The 16,373-nt window shown below is 48.6% G+C and overlaps 2 protein-coding genes across 2 annotated transcripts in view; both read left to right on the top strand.

The window, feature by feature from the left end:
* The first annotated feature begins 265 nt into the window (after positions 1–265).
* The window catches only part of LOC119392639 (adult-specific rigid cuticular protein 15.7), a 50,961-nt gene continuing 34,853 nt past the window's right edge, over positions 266–16,373 (top strand). The window contains exons 1-2 of the mRNA XM_037659700.2: positions 266–320; positions 2,398–2,568. Coding sequence (XP_037515628.1) covers positions 312–320; positions 2,398–2,568 — 180 coding nt within the window. The 5' untranslated portion in view covers positions 266–311. The remainder of the gene's footprint in view (positions 321–2,397; positions 2,569–16,373) is intronic.
* On the top strand, positions 8,352–10,298 carry LOC119392623 (uncharacterized). Its single transcript, XM_037659699.2, has 3 exons — positions 8,352–8,489; positions 8,955–9,381; positions 9,741–10,298. The coding sequence occupies exons 1-3, from the start codon at positions 8,441–8,443 to the stop codon at positions 10,144–10,146; spliced, it is 882 nt and encodes a 293-aa protein (XP_037515627.1). The 5' UTR covers positions 8,352–8,440; the 3' UTR covers positions 10,147–10,298.

The raw sequence follows: 16,373 nt of genomic DNA on the forward strand, positions 1-16,373 counted from the left end.
GGATTAACAATTCCGGCACCGCGCGGGGAGTCGCCGCTGTGGGACCGCGAGGCGCCCGTGGAAGTCGCACGTTCTCATTAAGCGGGAGAGACGGCTGAACAAGGGCGGCCGCCGAAACTGAGAGGAATACAGAAAGGGGAGTGGCCAGCGCATCGCGTCCTCAGCCTTTTTGCATGCATTCCGGCCACACACCATCGCTCACTGCTGTGTCGGCGCGGATCGTATAAAACGGCCGTCGTCTCCAGCCACCGAGGACACAAACGATTTCACCACCGCAGCAGCAGCACCAGCAGCGGGACCAGCGAGCAACCATGTGGAAGGTGAGGAGCAGCTTTCAAGCACGGGAAGTGCATAGCTCGGAGAAGTTCGCGGCACAGAGTTGCTTGTAGGAATTCTTCTAGAGAGGACTCTGACGTCGCGATCGTTCCGTGGTTATCCTGTGTATGCGTGCATGCGGCGAACGTTTCTACGGCGTTATCTGTTGCGTGTTACAGCGTCCGGAATTTTGTAAGCAGTCCTTAACGCAGCGGGGCAATTTCATTCCTCTTGAAAGCATATCATTGTGAATTTCCGCATTTATCAATTTGATGTGTCGCAATGTCGTTCGAAGCAAGAAACGCCATCGATATGCTCATGCATGGGCTTTTTGAAGAGCCACATTGACACGAGAGAAGTGCGTGTACGTTCATGACCTAATTGGAACCATGTGCTGGGAGACAGAGGCTCAAGTACACTCCTGGTCACGCCCTTTCTTATCGGCACCGTGCAACGGGGCTTTCCCTCTGCGACAGCAGCGCCAAAGCTCACAAACGAGCGGGAGTAGTAAAACTGAGCAGACGTGATGGCCGTGGAATCGAATTTTTTATCACGAGGAAAAAGTATCCGTAATCTGAAAGCGTCCAAGCGCGCATGCTCTGACGAACCTTGGAGAGTGTCCTTCTTTAGTATTTCACTTTCTGATACCCCTATCGGCCGAAGTCGGCGAAACTGGGCCAGTGCACGGTGCCGATAACACTATACAGGCGCACTTCTCTCCACTTCGGAAGTACTTAATAGAAAAACAGCTCGACGTTGTGCACAGCGGGTTTTAGCACATGTGCACGCACGAGATCTTAAATTTGTAAAAACAAATGGAGGGTGGGGATGTCACTTTCCGTATAAGGATAGACTGGACCTTTCTTCTAACAAAATCCTGTGAACCTCTTACGGCATCTCGGTTTATCGGATTTTGTTTGAAGAAAGGTAACGTGTCCTATCCTGTCTTCTCTCGTTTCTTTTCCTTGTTCTGTTTGCGCCACAAGTATTTCCTGGCGCTATGCGCCAGTTTGCCCAACGTTACACTCTTATAAATGACTTTGGTAAATGAAAGTGCCCAAGCACGCCCACGCCAGTCGAGCGTCACATTCCGAGTATGCGATCACGTGCTTCGAGATATAAGGGCGCTAAATATTGGCTAACCCCCAAGCTATTATTTATGCCGCGCAAAAGATCGATTTTTGTGGAGAGCGATCTTCGGCGTCCGTATGCATAACCCCTCGTTCAGTGTAACGCTACAAAGTGCACAACTCGAATCATTCTAACTAGCATGTTATACAGGCGCTTGACATGCGGAGATGTATTAGGCAGGAATAACCGAAGATGAGACTCGCAAAACGTTACGGTTGTGGGGCTATTAGCGTGCCATATACTTAACTACTAAACTAGGCAAATTCAATGACATTCGAAGTATGTGGCTTTGAACAAATTCTAAAACTCTGTGCAAAAGCTACACTTGTAGGCAGCATTGCGTTAACTAAACAGAGCGCAGAAGAGGACGTCGGTACAGGGAAGGTCCCTCAGAAATTACCAGCCAATAAATTATTATTTAAAATAAATAATTATTACTCAACGTTGCAATATTCCCGTTCAGGATGAAACTGAAGCGCTTCAGATTAGACCAACTCTAGAGGTATAAAATAGAAAGATCGAAATGAGAGCCGCGGTTTAAGACGTAGATTGTCATAACATTCTTGAGAAGGTTCTGGTTTAGGAAGATAGGTCAAGTATAAGGGCTGCAGGTCAGCGCAAGCTGGATTCGCACGACGCAGTGTATCGCCGATTCAGCCTGCTCACGACCGTAATGTGGCTGTTCTGCTGAAATATTCGCGCCGCTATCAACTCGTTAGCAGCGTATTTGTATGCGGCATGTTAAAAGCAACGCTGGGCTGCCTCACACTCATCCGCTGCCTAAACCCAAAGTCCCACTGTAATCCAATGTGTGAATCCCCCCTGTAAAGGACCCCAGTCGGAGCTATCAGTTTGGAGGCTTTCACGTGAACATTTCACTGATGTTATACATTGCGTGCGACGCTTTCGTATGCGACTCCCGCTAAGCGTTTGACGCCATATTATATGCAGGCATTGATCTCCTCCGTCCTCTTCTTCGCCGTCATGGCAAATGCCGGTAATCTCCCTGGTGGATACGGTGGCGCAGCCTTCGGCGGCCTCGGAGCAGTCGGCGTCGGGTTCGGAGGCGGCTACGCCGGACGTGGCTACCTCGCTGGCGGCGGTGGCGGTTACTATGGCGGAGTAAGTAGCCAAGTGATGCAGCACCACCGCAAACACTGCGGAATGCTTAACCGGGACGTCACCCATCCTGAGTAATGCACATAAAATTTCTTCTTTTCTTCGCAGTTCAGCTCCCATTCCACGAAATACAATATTCCCACGTATAATGAAATCGAAAATTGACCATATCATATCCTAATTGTTTTATATCTATAGGAGGAATTTATCACATGCGCTGCATGAGGGGCAAATAAGGAAAGTTCATCATGCTTCTGGTCGTGCGTGTTCGCGAAGTGCCACGAGTTAACGTATCCGTTCATCGTGCAGGGCTACAGAGCCTACGAAGACAACAGGCCGAGGCCGTACAGTTTCGGCTACGTCGCTCAGGCGGTGGGCGGTTCTAGCTCTCGCCAGGAGGTAGGCGATGGCAGCGGTGCTGTCCAGGGAGTGTACACCATCACCACGGCGGAAGGCGGTCAGCGGAAGGTCAAGTACACGGCCGACGCTGCAGGCTTCCGCGCCGTGGTCGACACCAACGAGCCCGGCACGCAGAGCGAGAGCCCCGCCGACGTCGCCCTGCGGTCGTCCTCCCCGCCGGCCTACCTGCTCGCCGCCAAGTACGGCCCGAGTGGGTCGTCGTACGCCGGCTTCAGGCCGCGAGCAGTGTACGGCGGAGCCGGTGCCCTGTACGGAGGGGGCGCCGCCGGGTACGGGGCCGCTGGTCTTTACGGAGGTCTCGGAGGCCGAGGCGTAGGAGTGTACACCGGTGGAGCCGGCGTCGGACTGCTCGGAAAGCACGGCGGCTGGCACTAGTGCACCTTCTGCGTATATTCTACCTCTACGTATATCCTCGTCCTTGGGACAATAGTGTCAGTATGCGCCCTTCCACAGTGTCATCGTCCTTCACTCCTGGTGTCGGTGCCTAGTCGTCTGCTTGATGTAGACGCCCCGCTCGCTGGATGCTGCGGCTGCTTAAGGTTGTGGGGGAAAGTGGGTGATGTGCTCTGCTTTGCTGCGCGTGCAGAAAATAAAAATATGGTTCGAAACAAGAAAATGCCATTTGTACTCGGATATTTCATCGGCAAACATGTCCGCGTTCTGTTGTAGCAGACGCAGTAAGGACACCGGCTCACAGTTTTTTCATTCATTTGTCAAATACTGCCAGCTGCCTTTTTGGAAGCATGGCGTACATCGTTTTATGAATAACTTATACAGAACAATAATTCAAGCCCCCAAAATTGATAAAAGCTACAGTATTACGCAGTGTTATTGCATACATGCTGAGAAAGCAGATGTGTCTCTATGCCAACTAGAGACGAGAACGAAAAATTCGGCAGATCCCACGTACCGTGGGAGTCGATGTAATGCGAAGCATGCGGCGGGAAGGTGACTATGGCGTAACTTTTTTTACTGAGCGACACGTCACAAAATGACGCTAGAGATTCGTACAAATTTTATACACACACATATATGTTGAACAGCCACACATGTGTTATATAACCAGTTGTTTACGGTTGGGTAACGCTCCCAACGGCAACGTGGGTATAACCAACACAAGAAGCGGTGAGCTGATATGTAGTGCTTATACTTGTCCCTTAGGATGGAGAACGCACGCAGGTTTCACGAACCCGTGTGCATGTGCGGAAGTTCTTGACAGTTCGTGAACAAGGTCATCATCACCGTGATCAGTGAGCACCAGCAGCTGGTCATGACTTGTTATAGGATACGGTCGTGATCGCGGTGACGAGGGGTCCATGTGTAGTGAAGTATGTGGTATAGTAGAGCAGTTGGAATTCGTGGATGCGGCGGTCATTTCGTCGATAAAGTCTAAGTCGATAGAGCCGGCGACAAGTCGGAACCTGAAGCCACCCACCGCGTTGGTGAGGTATAGGCCGTCGAGGCTGGTAGGCCGGATAGTGCTACGTAGACCAACATCAGTGGGTGGCGCTTGTCGTATTCGTAGACTACCTGGGCGTATGTGGCCTACGCTGCCTAGTCTACAAAGCGGCTGTCAATCAATCTGGCATCATTCTCGGTCAGCATGAGGCCATCGCCCAGCCTCGTGAGAAATGGCGAGGACACTTCGTCATTATTGCGGACGAGATGCACTTAACGGTGCGGTGATGTGGATATCATATGTAACTTTCGGTAATGTATTCCTCCGGGGCCGAGCAATGCTTCACTATAGCTTGCTGAATCAAAGGAAAACAAATGCAATGTTTATTAGACTGCTATAAAAGCGGAGCCAACACTGGAACCACAGAGGTTAATCTGATATGACGGCTGTAATCGTAGGAGTACACATCGTAATAATATCATGTAGTGCTCATTGCTTTCTTGTAAAATTAGTTAGCAAGCACCGCAACCACAATTGACGTTGCACCGTTATTACGCCTGAGTAGGCTGTTTTTCCAAAGTATTTTATATACCTGGCGTGGCTCAGTGGTAGAACACCTGATCGCCACGCAGAAGGCTTGGGTTCGATTCCTGCTGGGGTCCTAATTTTTATTCTTTCCATTCGTCAAGTCAATGCTGCCGATGTTGGTTTTTCTTAACGCTCTCGCATTTAAGTTACCAATGTCTGTTGTCGCCGTTCCTGGGTAGATATGAACTGTCAATCACCTGTGGCGCATACCCGTACACCGCGGCCCGTGGCAAACGGGTATGTGCCACACGTGTCTAGTGGAAAGAGTTTGACGACGTACACGACAGGATATTCACATTATTCATGTCATGACCCGACAATCATATTCGTCAAATCCTCTTACCCTCCCACGCAAATTTTGGTCTACGCTAGGTTAAGGAGGCGATCATGAGAGCACCCAGACGTAGGCGGCTAGATAGATAGATAGATAGATAGATAGATAGATACGTAGATAGAAACGCTCAAAGTGCCAGAGGTTCGCTAAGAAATGCTTCGCATTTAAAAAAAAGAAAAATACGCAATCAATAGTACTGCACAAGTCCCGTATTCTTATGAAATGGTAGTTTTTTCTGGGGCAATAACGTTGGCACAAGAGCGCGGAATAAAAATCTACGAAAACAATTAAATCTTTTTAGCCATAAGCCAAGACGCGACTGCAGGTAATTCGACAAATCCATCTTTGTTCTACTATTTACAGTATTAAAGAGCATTTGTAGCCGGCGTAGTTTCCTGCGTGAATCTGTAGTAGGAAGAACGCTAAATTCCCAAAAGTTAGTAACGGACACATGCCTGCCATAGGCGTTGAAAACGAATTTCAGCGCTTTCTGTTAAATGCGAGGCATTTTTTAGCGAACCCAAGGCACTTTGAGCATTTCTATCTATCTAGCTATGTAGCCGCCTACGCCCGTGTGCTCTCGTGATCGCCTCCTTAACTTAGCGTAGACCAAAAATGGCATGGGAGGGAAAGAGGGTTTGACGAATATGACTGTCTGGTCGTGACATGAATAGCGTGGAAATACTGTCGTGTACGTCGTCAAACGCTTTCCTACAGACACGTGTGGCACATAACTGTATACCACGGGCCGTGTTATATATTAAGGGTATGCGCCACAGGTGATTGACAGTTTATATCTATCCAGGAACGGCGAGAACAGACATTGGTAATTTAAATCCGAGAGGGTTAAGAAAAAACGACACGAGCAGCGTTGACCCGACGTGTGAAGAATAAAAATTAGGATCCGAACGGGAATCGAACCCAAGCATACTGCGTGGCCGTTAGGCATTCCACCACAGAGCCACGCCAGGTCTAGAAACTGCTTTGGAAAAAAACCCTATATGCAGGCATAATGTCGGCGCAACGGCAATTGGGGTTGTAGTGCTGGCTATCTAATTTTCTAACAAAGCAATAAACAGTCCGTATGTACTCCTACGATACAGGCGTCATGTCGGCTGTTGTGGTTTCAGTGTCGGTTCCGCTTTCATAGCAGTCTAATAAACATTACATTTGTATTTCTATGAATCAGCAAGGTATATCCAAGGGTTGCTCGACCCCGGAGGAATACGCTAACGAAAGTTACGTATCATATTCACACCATCGCACCGTAGCGTGCACTTTGTTTCGATAATACAGACGTCTGTGCTTTAACGTTAGGGCTTACGTTACGTCGCACCATAATTTACCCTTTAAACGCCGGTGTTGTCGACGTGCCTGGTAAAGCCACGATATGCACACAGCTACTACACTTACAAAAACTCGTCAATCTACCTCGCAACGCTTGGCTCAAAGCCATAAAGTACAGCATAGAAGTACTCGCCGACTACTCCGCATGAAACCGATTGCCACAACGCGTGGGATCTGCCGAATTTTTATTATTAATTATCTTTCTCTCTTTCATGTGTGTCACGTGCTCCACTTTGCCGAGCAGAGTATTCGTTTAACGCTCGCACCTGCTGTACTCGGCAGTGGGGCTTGCCTAATTCCTATGGTGCATACCCACCTGAGGAGCTTAGCTCGACGGAGCACAAGTTGCCGATAAGGCTTAAGCCGCTTCGCTGTTAAAAGAGCAGGGCCGTGCGGTACGTGGTGGAAGACGCGCGAACTAAACGCTGATGTCAGTGAAAGATGGATTCGTCTATGTCCCGGGTGGTAGACTAGTGTTAGGCGCACGACTGTCCCTAATAATAATAATTCCTGGTGGTTTCAAGCACCAAACTCACGATATGATATGAGACACGCCGTAGTCGAGGACTTCGGATGAGTTGCCACCGCGCGGGTTTCGTTAACGTGGGCGTGTGTTCTGGCATTTTGCGCCTGTCAAAATTCTGCCGCCGTGGCCGGAAATCAAACCCGCGCCCTCAAGCTTAGCAGCCCGACACCTTACCAGCTTAGCTGCCACGGTGATTCGCACTGTCGCGTTTGTCTCCGATGAATTATCGAATTCGCAGTGAGCAGTAACGTCACTGAAAGCGCTTCGTACACAAATAAAAGAAATTCAATACAAAACACAGCCACGGCTCCTGATAGAAATGTGACGCTTTCCTTTGGCAGCCGTTTGGTCGTATAATCCGCCAAGAAATGTCACGTGCCAACGCGAGTTTCGGCGTTTACTGGCAATTACTGGTTTGCAGTAAGATTCGGCAGATGGCAACATGACAACACGGCAGTTGAATTTCTCTTATCTCCTCTATATTTAACAAAATTTATAAGTTCTTGTTTTCAAATGCTTCCCACATGACGCCTGCCAACAACTGTTTCATAACCAAAATTTTCAGTGGCGACTGGCGAGAGGCCCATTACCGCCTAAGGGGGTGGGTCGCAGGACACTTACCGATAATTACGTGGCATAATACAGCAATTACTTTGCATAAATAATTATTTGCACTCATTTATGTCTGCGCACATGTTGTTTTATTCAGGAATAATGCTTAGGCTTTGATTATGTGGAAGCAGCAAACACCAGAAACCAAAATATTTTATCAGGAAAATATGTAATACAGATTCAAGCGATTAGACAAGGTTTCAAAATTATTTTCTGTTTCAATATGGGCGATATATGAAAAGATCTGAAGGTGGTTCCGTCATTCGAGCCGCGTTATTTAACCACACGCGGTCTAAACTACTCTCAAGGCTCCCACTACTTCGTCCCGTGTAACATCCTGGTTAAACTCTAAAATCGATTTTTATTATTTTTTTTCAAGAGAACGCAATCGGAGCCTGATGACACGTACAATTTCCATTATTGCATCTATAGGCAGTCGCTATCTGTTATTCTAGTATGACGATGTATGGCGTCGTGCTGCCGATCGTATTTCTGTACAAGATTAAAAAAAAAAAAACGAACGTGCGTCTGAGCTTTGCCCAAAATACGCAAGGAGCGCCACCGTATGCGCCACGTATAAAAGGAAGGAATTGTACTGGCCTTTTTGAATGACCTGAACGCGCAGCCGCTTACGGATGCTAGTAGCACCATGACGCCTTTCCTAACCCTTTTTGTGCTCTGCTTTGTCTTTGTCACAGGTAACGCTGCTGTTATGCCGAACACTCTTGTGTATCCCAATGTTTCGCACCCATGATTTTCCGTAGTCCTTGTGTGTTATATCTAGAGGTGGTAGCAAGTGGTTGTTTCACATCGGGCTGCCTTTTTGGACCACCCTTATTTTTTTTCTTGAACGATCTTGGTGTTTTTCCTTCTTTTTCTTTTTTTGTAGACCCGGCAGCATTTACGATAGCTTCTGATCCATAATGCATTAACGACGCGTCCGTCATTTGTTGGCTAACGGAGTGATGTATTTCTTAACTCTATGAAATGCGGTCGCAGGCCGAGTTGTGCATTCCTAGTCATCGCCATAACTCCCCAGCTGCAACTGCGCCAGTAACTGTCTCGAGAACTTACTGCTCAGCTCATGCTTGAAAAGAGACCGCCTCGCTCAGTTTTTCAATTGTCTTTGCATTCTCAGTGCTATGCTTTGCTATGCTTCGCAGATGCGGCATCGACAAAGACCGACGTTGCTGAAGCCCGCAGCTCGGACAGCGGGCGTACCTTCGGGGCCCTCTTGCCGCTGACATTTACCCTGATGCCCCTGCTCGCGCCGATCATCAGCAAGGGCGTGTTCATGGTCCTGCTGTCGGGCGTCGCTTACCTCGCCCTGTTTGTCGGGTCGTTCTTCTTTCCCGCGCTCGGTGGCCTCATAGGACTGGGACCCGCGGGCCTGCGTTCCTTCGGGGGCGAATTCGACCCAAGCGAGAACAGTATCGACCGTGTGACTCGCGTCGTCCGTCAGGCCATTGAAACCACCGAGGAGACCATTACAGGGGGGACGACTGAGTGCCGCCGACGGCTCGTATGTGAACTGTCCAAGGCTGTCTCCGACGGTGTTCCCACCGTCGAAATGTTTGACAGCTACTTCAGGTGACCAGTTTTGATATTTCTCGAAGTAGGATGTCAAAGCTCGCTCTCGGCACTATGGTGGTCTTGTCCCTGCGTGCTTTTAGAATTCTTATACCATCAGTTCTCATTTCTTGCAGCCCAAAAGATAGTACTGTTTGTCGGAACACATGCTCCACCCGATCTTTCCCATTTCAACTAACAATTCTAAACTTTCCTTTGCACGCCCTCCGACAACCACCCCCTACTTGTTGAATAACACACGAGCCAGTTGGTCATCTCCCGTTGCACCATCTTTACGTCACTTAGAAAACATGGCTGATAGTGCGAAGAATAGATAAGATTGGGTCGTCATTGTCTCATTCATTGCCGCTTCCTTTTAGGAACCGATCTGCGGGTGCTGATTCTTTCGCCGATGCCTGGGCAAGCGGCTGGCTCCAAAAAGACTGTGCCCACTTCTACAAGGACTGCGACCGCGCTTCAATCGACAGCTTGTACGCCATTATTACATTGTTGGGCGGCCCCGATGGCTACTTCGGCTCCATACTTAGCAGGTTCACCAACAGTACAGCGCCTCCAACCGAGGAGCCCACCACCGCCTCGTGGTTGGCCACAACGCTCGGGTCCGTGCGCAAGAGCACAACGTCGCCGCCGCCGCTTTATCGGAGCACAGCGCAACCGTCGTGGACGACCGTCGTGCAGAGCCTCGTAACTCTTGCGGGATCTGAAAATTTCCAACGGTTTGTCTCGTCGCAAACGACGTCGGCTCCAGGATCGACAAAGAGATAGCCTGCTCACTTAAAATGGCTGCCATGTCCATAGGTGCAATCAACAAATGCAAACTTACCCGGTGAATGGAAACACTTCAAAGTGTACTCGGTGACTCATCCAGTCTTTTTACCCAATTTGTTACCAATAAAGACCGCTTTTATCTCCTGTGATTGTTTCGTACGGACGTTAATCTCGCTGCCGACATACAGTCTGGCACTATTGGCTCCAGCAACACAGCTGTTACCGTCGTTATATTCATCGCAGCATCACTCAACGCTTCTCTACTTCGCGAAGTCGAGGCGAAGAGCCTTCCTTCACTCACGGCGCCTCTGCGTTTCTTCTACTCTCAGAGTTTCCTTCGCCAAGGGACGCCTTGCAAATGCTCCCTTGACTCGAGCGAAACGCGTGGCCCGAAAAAGGAGTCTCATAACGAGAGTATTCCTAAATGTGGTTAGTAAATGGCTATTTCTGCATGATAAATATGTGTATTTATTCTTCCTTTTCAACAGGCATTATGGCGAAGTGCACGCCTTTAGTGTAGCCTCCTTAAGCCAATTATGTAAGCGAAACCTCCGCTTCAAATCTGGCAACAGTCTCACCCCGGCTGCTGGATAAACAGCTCTGCCTCCGCTGTCTTTTGCTGATCGTTTCCATGTGCTTAATATATTTATTTCATTCCGCATGCTCCTGTTAATTGCGATTTATAATTACGGTAGTGTATCTGTGTCCATTGTTTGTGACCCAGCTTTCGCCATGGCGACTAACAAACATGAGTAATGGCAACAAGCGAAGCCTCTCGAACGGAGGATTTGTCGTTTTGTTTAGGTACGTTCGTGCTGCTGAGAGCCTTCTGATCACTGATGCAGCTACAGAACAGATAATGCGTGTGAGTCATATTAAATGCGAAGCATTTCTTGGCGAACCAACGGCACTTTGACCGTTCCTATCTACGTATCTAGACGTACAGCGCCGCCTACGTCTGGGCGCTCTCGTGGTCGTATCCTTAACTTGACACATACGAAAATTTGCATGGGAGGGCATAAGTGTATGACGAACACGACGAACAGGTCGTTACATGAATAGCGTGAGATACTTATCGCGTACGTCATGAAAAACCCTTTCCTTCAGTCACGTATGGCATATACTCGTATACCACCGCCCATGGAATGCGGGTATGAGCCACAGGTGACTCACGATTTGTATCAACCCAGGAACGGCGATAACAGACGTTAAAAAATATTTACGGGGTCGCATTATGGAGCTTGTGACGCAGCAAAGGCGGGGCAGGCGTCCGCAGCGTTGTCGGTAAGGGAAATATCAGAGGGACGGAAAGATTGAAAATCATGGTTAATAATAATATCTGGGGTTTAACGTCCCAAAACCACGATATGATTATGAGAGACGCCGTAGTGGAGGGCTCCGGAAATTTCGACCGCCTGGGGTTCTTTAACGTGCACCTAAATCTAAGTACACGGGCCTCAAACATTTTCGCCTCCATCGAAAATGCAGCCGCCGCGGCCGGGATTCGATCCCGCGACCTTCGGGTCAGCACTCGAGCGCCATAACCACTAGACCACCGTGGCGGGGCGAGAGTAGGGGTTTACTTGCACGTGGTTCATAACGCCAACAGGAGTGATCACATCAAAGCGACAAGTGAAGGTTCAGAAACCTCATGGTGCCATTCTGCGAAAGCTCATGCTTCACTTATAAGGGCTCAAGACAATCTCTAATTACTTGTAAAAGAACGCTAAACTCAGCCTCTAGCAGTTCAGAAGGCCAATTCACAATAAACAGAAACTCATCCACATATCTAAGTTAAAACTACCTTTTTACCCTGTAATATTTCCGACAGCTTCACTCAAACCTGAGCCAAAAACAGGTCAATGAGTCGGGGAGCTAGGTAAGACCGAATGCAGGTACACCTTTTCTGTGACTGTGCACTATCCTCCCATAAAATAAAGGTAGACTTGAGGTAGCACGTCAGAAGTTCCAAGAAATGCCCTCATGAAAGACCAGTCTCATTTTGAAATCTAATAACACCATACTCATGAATGACTTTTTCAATACAAAGTAACAATTCGTCATGAGGGATAGAATAAAATAAATCTTTAACGACAATAGAGAAGACCTGGAGGTGTTAGTCACGGTTAAGCTTCATAAAATCAACAAGCTCTTCCGAATTGAAAGGGTCAAAGATTGGTAAAATATCAAGCTTTGCTTGCAGAAACAAGCCAACTTGTTTTTGCCATGTGTCATGCTCGGAGATTAGAACTCTGAAAGGCACATCTACTTTATGTGCCTTTACTGTGAAAAACAGTGCCAGACAATCATGCTTTAATACTTCTGACCAGTTTATAGCTCCAACCGCTTACAAAGCTTCTTAGCCTCAGCCCTTACTTTTGGAAGATATACAACTGTGACTGTTGAAGACTGCGGAGATGGCTTCACCAGCCTTTTCGTGTTACTGAACAAAGCAGAATACGCCAAAACCACCCTCTTTGTTTGCTGGCAAGACACACAACGAATTATCGACCAAATAGGAGTCAACACGCTTGATAGAAAGTTTTGAAACAGGCATCTTACATCTAGGGATGACGTCAACACCTGCAGAGACGATACGGGATGCTTGCTCTTTCTTTCTCGCTCTCTCTCTTTCACGTATTTCACGTGCCGCACTTCGCCGAGCAGGGTTTTCGTTTAACGCTCGCAGCTGCTGTACTCGGTAGTGGGGCTTGCCCAATTCCTGTGGCGCTTTCCTACCTGTGGAGTTTTTGACGACGGAGCACAAGTTACCAGTAGTTTAAACAGCTTCGCTAGTTAAATACCGTAACGAGCGCCAGATGATGGCAAAATCATGTCGTTGGTTTCATTCGGTTGCCGTTAACCACTTTTTTTTTTGTAAGTTCTTGGCTCTGGTTACGTGAAACACCCTGTCTATTCTTAAATGTATCGCACCGTGGCTGCTACAGGGACTTACGCGTTGGTGGTCACCTTCTTGATGCCGCCATGCAAGGCAGACAGGGCTTCATTGTGGTACTCTGCGTTGTGGTACTAGTGTTGCGTAGTAACGCAACACTAGTACCACAACGCATTTCTGTTTGCCAGTAGGCAAGCAGAAATGTGTTGCTACCGGGGAATCTACAGCCGGAAAAGATTACTGGACCCACGTTGCGGCGGTAAGCAACTGCTCCTGCCGCTGCTGCTTCACATGCACCCGTATTATCACCACCGATGAGAACTTTCTCTTGAACCCTGCTAAACGGCTGTATTGCTACGCTACTGAGGCAAAACGTTTTCACAAGACGACAGGAGCTATATTATGTAACTAATGTTTTTCCTCATATTCCATTTTTTTTCTTCCATTTCTTATCCGCAGCGCTGAATGGCAGATTCTGACGAAGGCAGATGTTGCAGTGACATGCATTCCAATACTGGGGGGTGGAACGGATTTGAGGAAAAAAATCGAAGCAAACTCTGGGGTCAGTCGCCGCGAGGTTTCCAAAGAGAGGGGTCGACTCCTGCTAGGAAGCGATCCCTCCCTTTTTGAGCTCCTTTCTACTACCGTAAAATCCCGAGCAAGCGCCCACCACCCCCTTCCCTCCCGACATTTTCATTGTTTCATTCACTCTTTTTATTTAGCCGATGAGGTGAATAAAAACTGTGAATGCATGCGTGTTGAACGAAGCATTTCATTAGAAGCACGGGTGTGTCTCCTTTATTCTGAACGGCTTTTCCGCCACCATCTTGAATTTTGATCCATGACCGAGCACGCCCCACCCCTCCAAATCTTGTCGGATTATCTTTCACTGTTGAGGGGGGGGGGGCGCTCGCTCGGGATTTTGCGGTACTCTTTGATCTTAACGTAACCGACTGTCTAAAGTCTCGGTACAGCCACAGAACAAGCTAGCTGGGGAAGGCTGATACATTAATGGAGAGGCACTACGTCATCTGCATTAAAACAACAGAACCTTTCCTCATCTTTCATTGGAGCCAATCTCTTTGCCGCGAAACGTTGTATTATAGTGAGCGCCATAAGCTATAGCTACAGAATACGGGCAATGCAGGCGTTGTAAGGTGTGACGGCGGATGCATCACTGCATGGTGTGCTATCAGATCCAACGCTCCACCGGCCAATTAAAAGCACTCTCGCGGAGTGCTTTACATTCGCCTATAGTTGAAGGAGACAATTAGGATCACACTTGCTTCAATCTTGGGAGGATTCCGCACAGTTTCAAAGAGAGCTCGACAGAAGCCAGTCGAATGTACCCCCTTGTAATTTTCTAACAGTATCGCGCACGCGTCGACCTCACGGTACGGTAGCGTCTAATGCTGGCGAGAAGAAACGATATCATAGATACCAAGATCAGCTCCACGCCACCTTTCTGAACACATGATAGCGCAGATAACGTTGAAAGGGTATCTTGAAGTAAACAGCGTATCCGATGGCGTTCCACGTGAGTGGATCCACGTGAGTGGATTTGCGCGCTTGCGCGTCTGTACCAGATTTCGTTACTTCTCGTTCATATTAGTCGTTGCCATGTCCAGGGTTTAACGCTCGCCTGACATTATCACACAAATTGGCACACCCTTACAATTTTAATAGCAATGCGCGTCGGCCAGACGGCATCTGAGCGCCTTAATTAATATTGCTGAGAACTCACGATATCGCCGACATCATGCGCAATCGCGCGAGCATTGCGATTTCCTCTAATGTAATTGGACAATATCCGCTAGGCTGCCGCGCACCACCGACATGGCAGGGACAACGGGTTTCCGTTTCACTGATGAAGCTTCTTTTTTTTTTTTAGGACAGTACATCGCACGCGGCCGGATTTTCCTTTCTCGTGACTTTGTCTGCCTATTCCTCGGGACATGCGTGCGCGCCACTACTACGACAAATCCGAAGGGAATCGTGAGGAAATCCGAATGCATTTCTTGCGCCGAGAGTACACGGCGTAGTAATTTTAGAATAACAGAGAGCTGAGCTAGTTGGTAAGTATTCATTCTAAAAAGACAGGGCGTGCAAACAGGGACACAAGAAAGAAGTCAGGACACCACAAACGCCGACTAACAACTGAAGAGACGCACAACGGCTGAAAAGAAAGAAGGCACGAAAACTTATCTGCGCATGCCCATCCAACAGGCGAACCTATCAATCCGGCACGCGTGGCGGTCTACGTGGAAGATAACTGTTAAGGCATTTGATTTCATCTTTATGCAAGTTAATCGACGGTTGGCTCACGCATGCGCTACCACTATTCTCGATACGCCAAAACTTGATGAATGCGCAGTGTTGTACCGGCATAAAAATGAAAAAACGCGCCTGATGATTGAAGCATGGCATATCGAGAATAGTGGTAGCGCATGCGCGAGCCAACCGTCGATTAACTTGCATAAAGATGAAATCAAATGCCTTAACAGTTATCTTCCACGTAGACCGCCACGCGTGCCGGATTGATAGGTTCGCCTGTTGGATGGGCATGCGCAGATAAGTTTTCGTGCCTTTTTTTCTTTTCAGCCGTTGTGCGTCTCTTCAGTTGTTAGTCGGCGTTTGTGGTGTCCTGACTTCTTTCTTGTGTCCGTGTTTGCACGCCCTGTCTTTTTAGAATGTAGTAATTTTAATGGCGTAAAGCTGGACACATCGACGCGCTCAAGTTCTCCCTTTTGGGCGCCTCTTTCAACGAACGCTTCCTACGTGCGTTCGTAATCACCTCAGGGATGTTGCCACCGCCTTCAATGCAGCACAAACGCGTTTAGAACGCGCTGTTTTCAGGCTGTGCCAAGGCAGCACAAACGCTACAAACGCGTTTCAAACGCACTGCATTGAGGCGGTGGCGCAGGGAGGAGAGAGAGCGAACGGCGAGAGAAGGAGCGGCGAAGCACTGCACCTACCCTCTCCACACACGCGGGAGCTCCGCCGAGCTCCCACGATGCGAGCGCCCTCACACGCCAGAGCGCGCTCCTCCTATCTACTCACTCTCCGCTACTCCGCCCGCACCACCTGCTCCGGTTGCTAGGGGCGAGGATAAGGGTGCGCGTCCGCAGCTGTTGCTATGGCAGAGAGAGTGAGAGCGGAGAGGCGCGCGGACAACGCCGGATGCCTTACATAGCCCGACTAAGAAATGCATTTGCATTTAAAATTAAAAGCGCGTATCAGATGAGAACACCTTAATCCACGCCGATTATAACGCGTGTTTCTGCAAACAGGAGTGCGCAATGTTGTGAAACCGGTAGCGGTAAAGCCA

The sequence above is a fragment of the Rhipicephalus sanguineus genome, chromosome 1 (genome assembly GCF_013339695.2).
Source record: "Rhipicephalus sanguineus isolate Rsan-2018 chromosome 1, BIME_Rsan_1.4, whole genome shotgun sequence".
NCBI classification, from domain to species: Eukaryota; Metazoa; Arthropoda; class Arachnida; order Ixodida; family Ixodidae; genus Rhipicephalus; species Rhipicephalus sanguineus.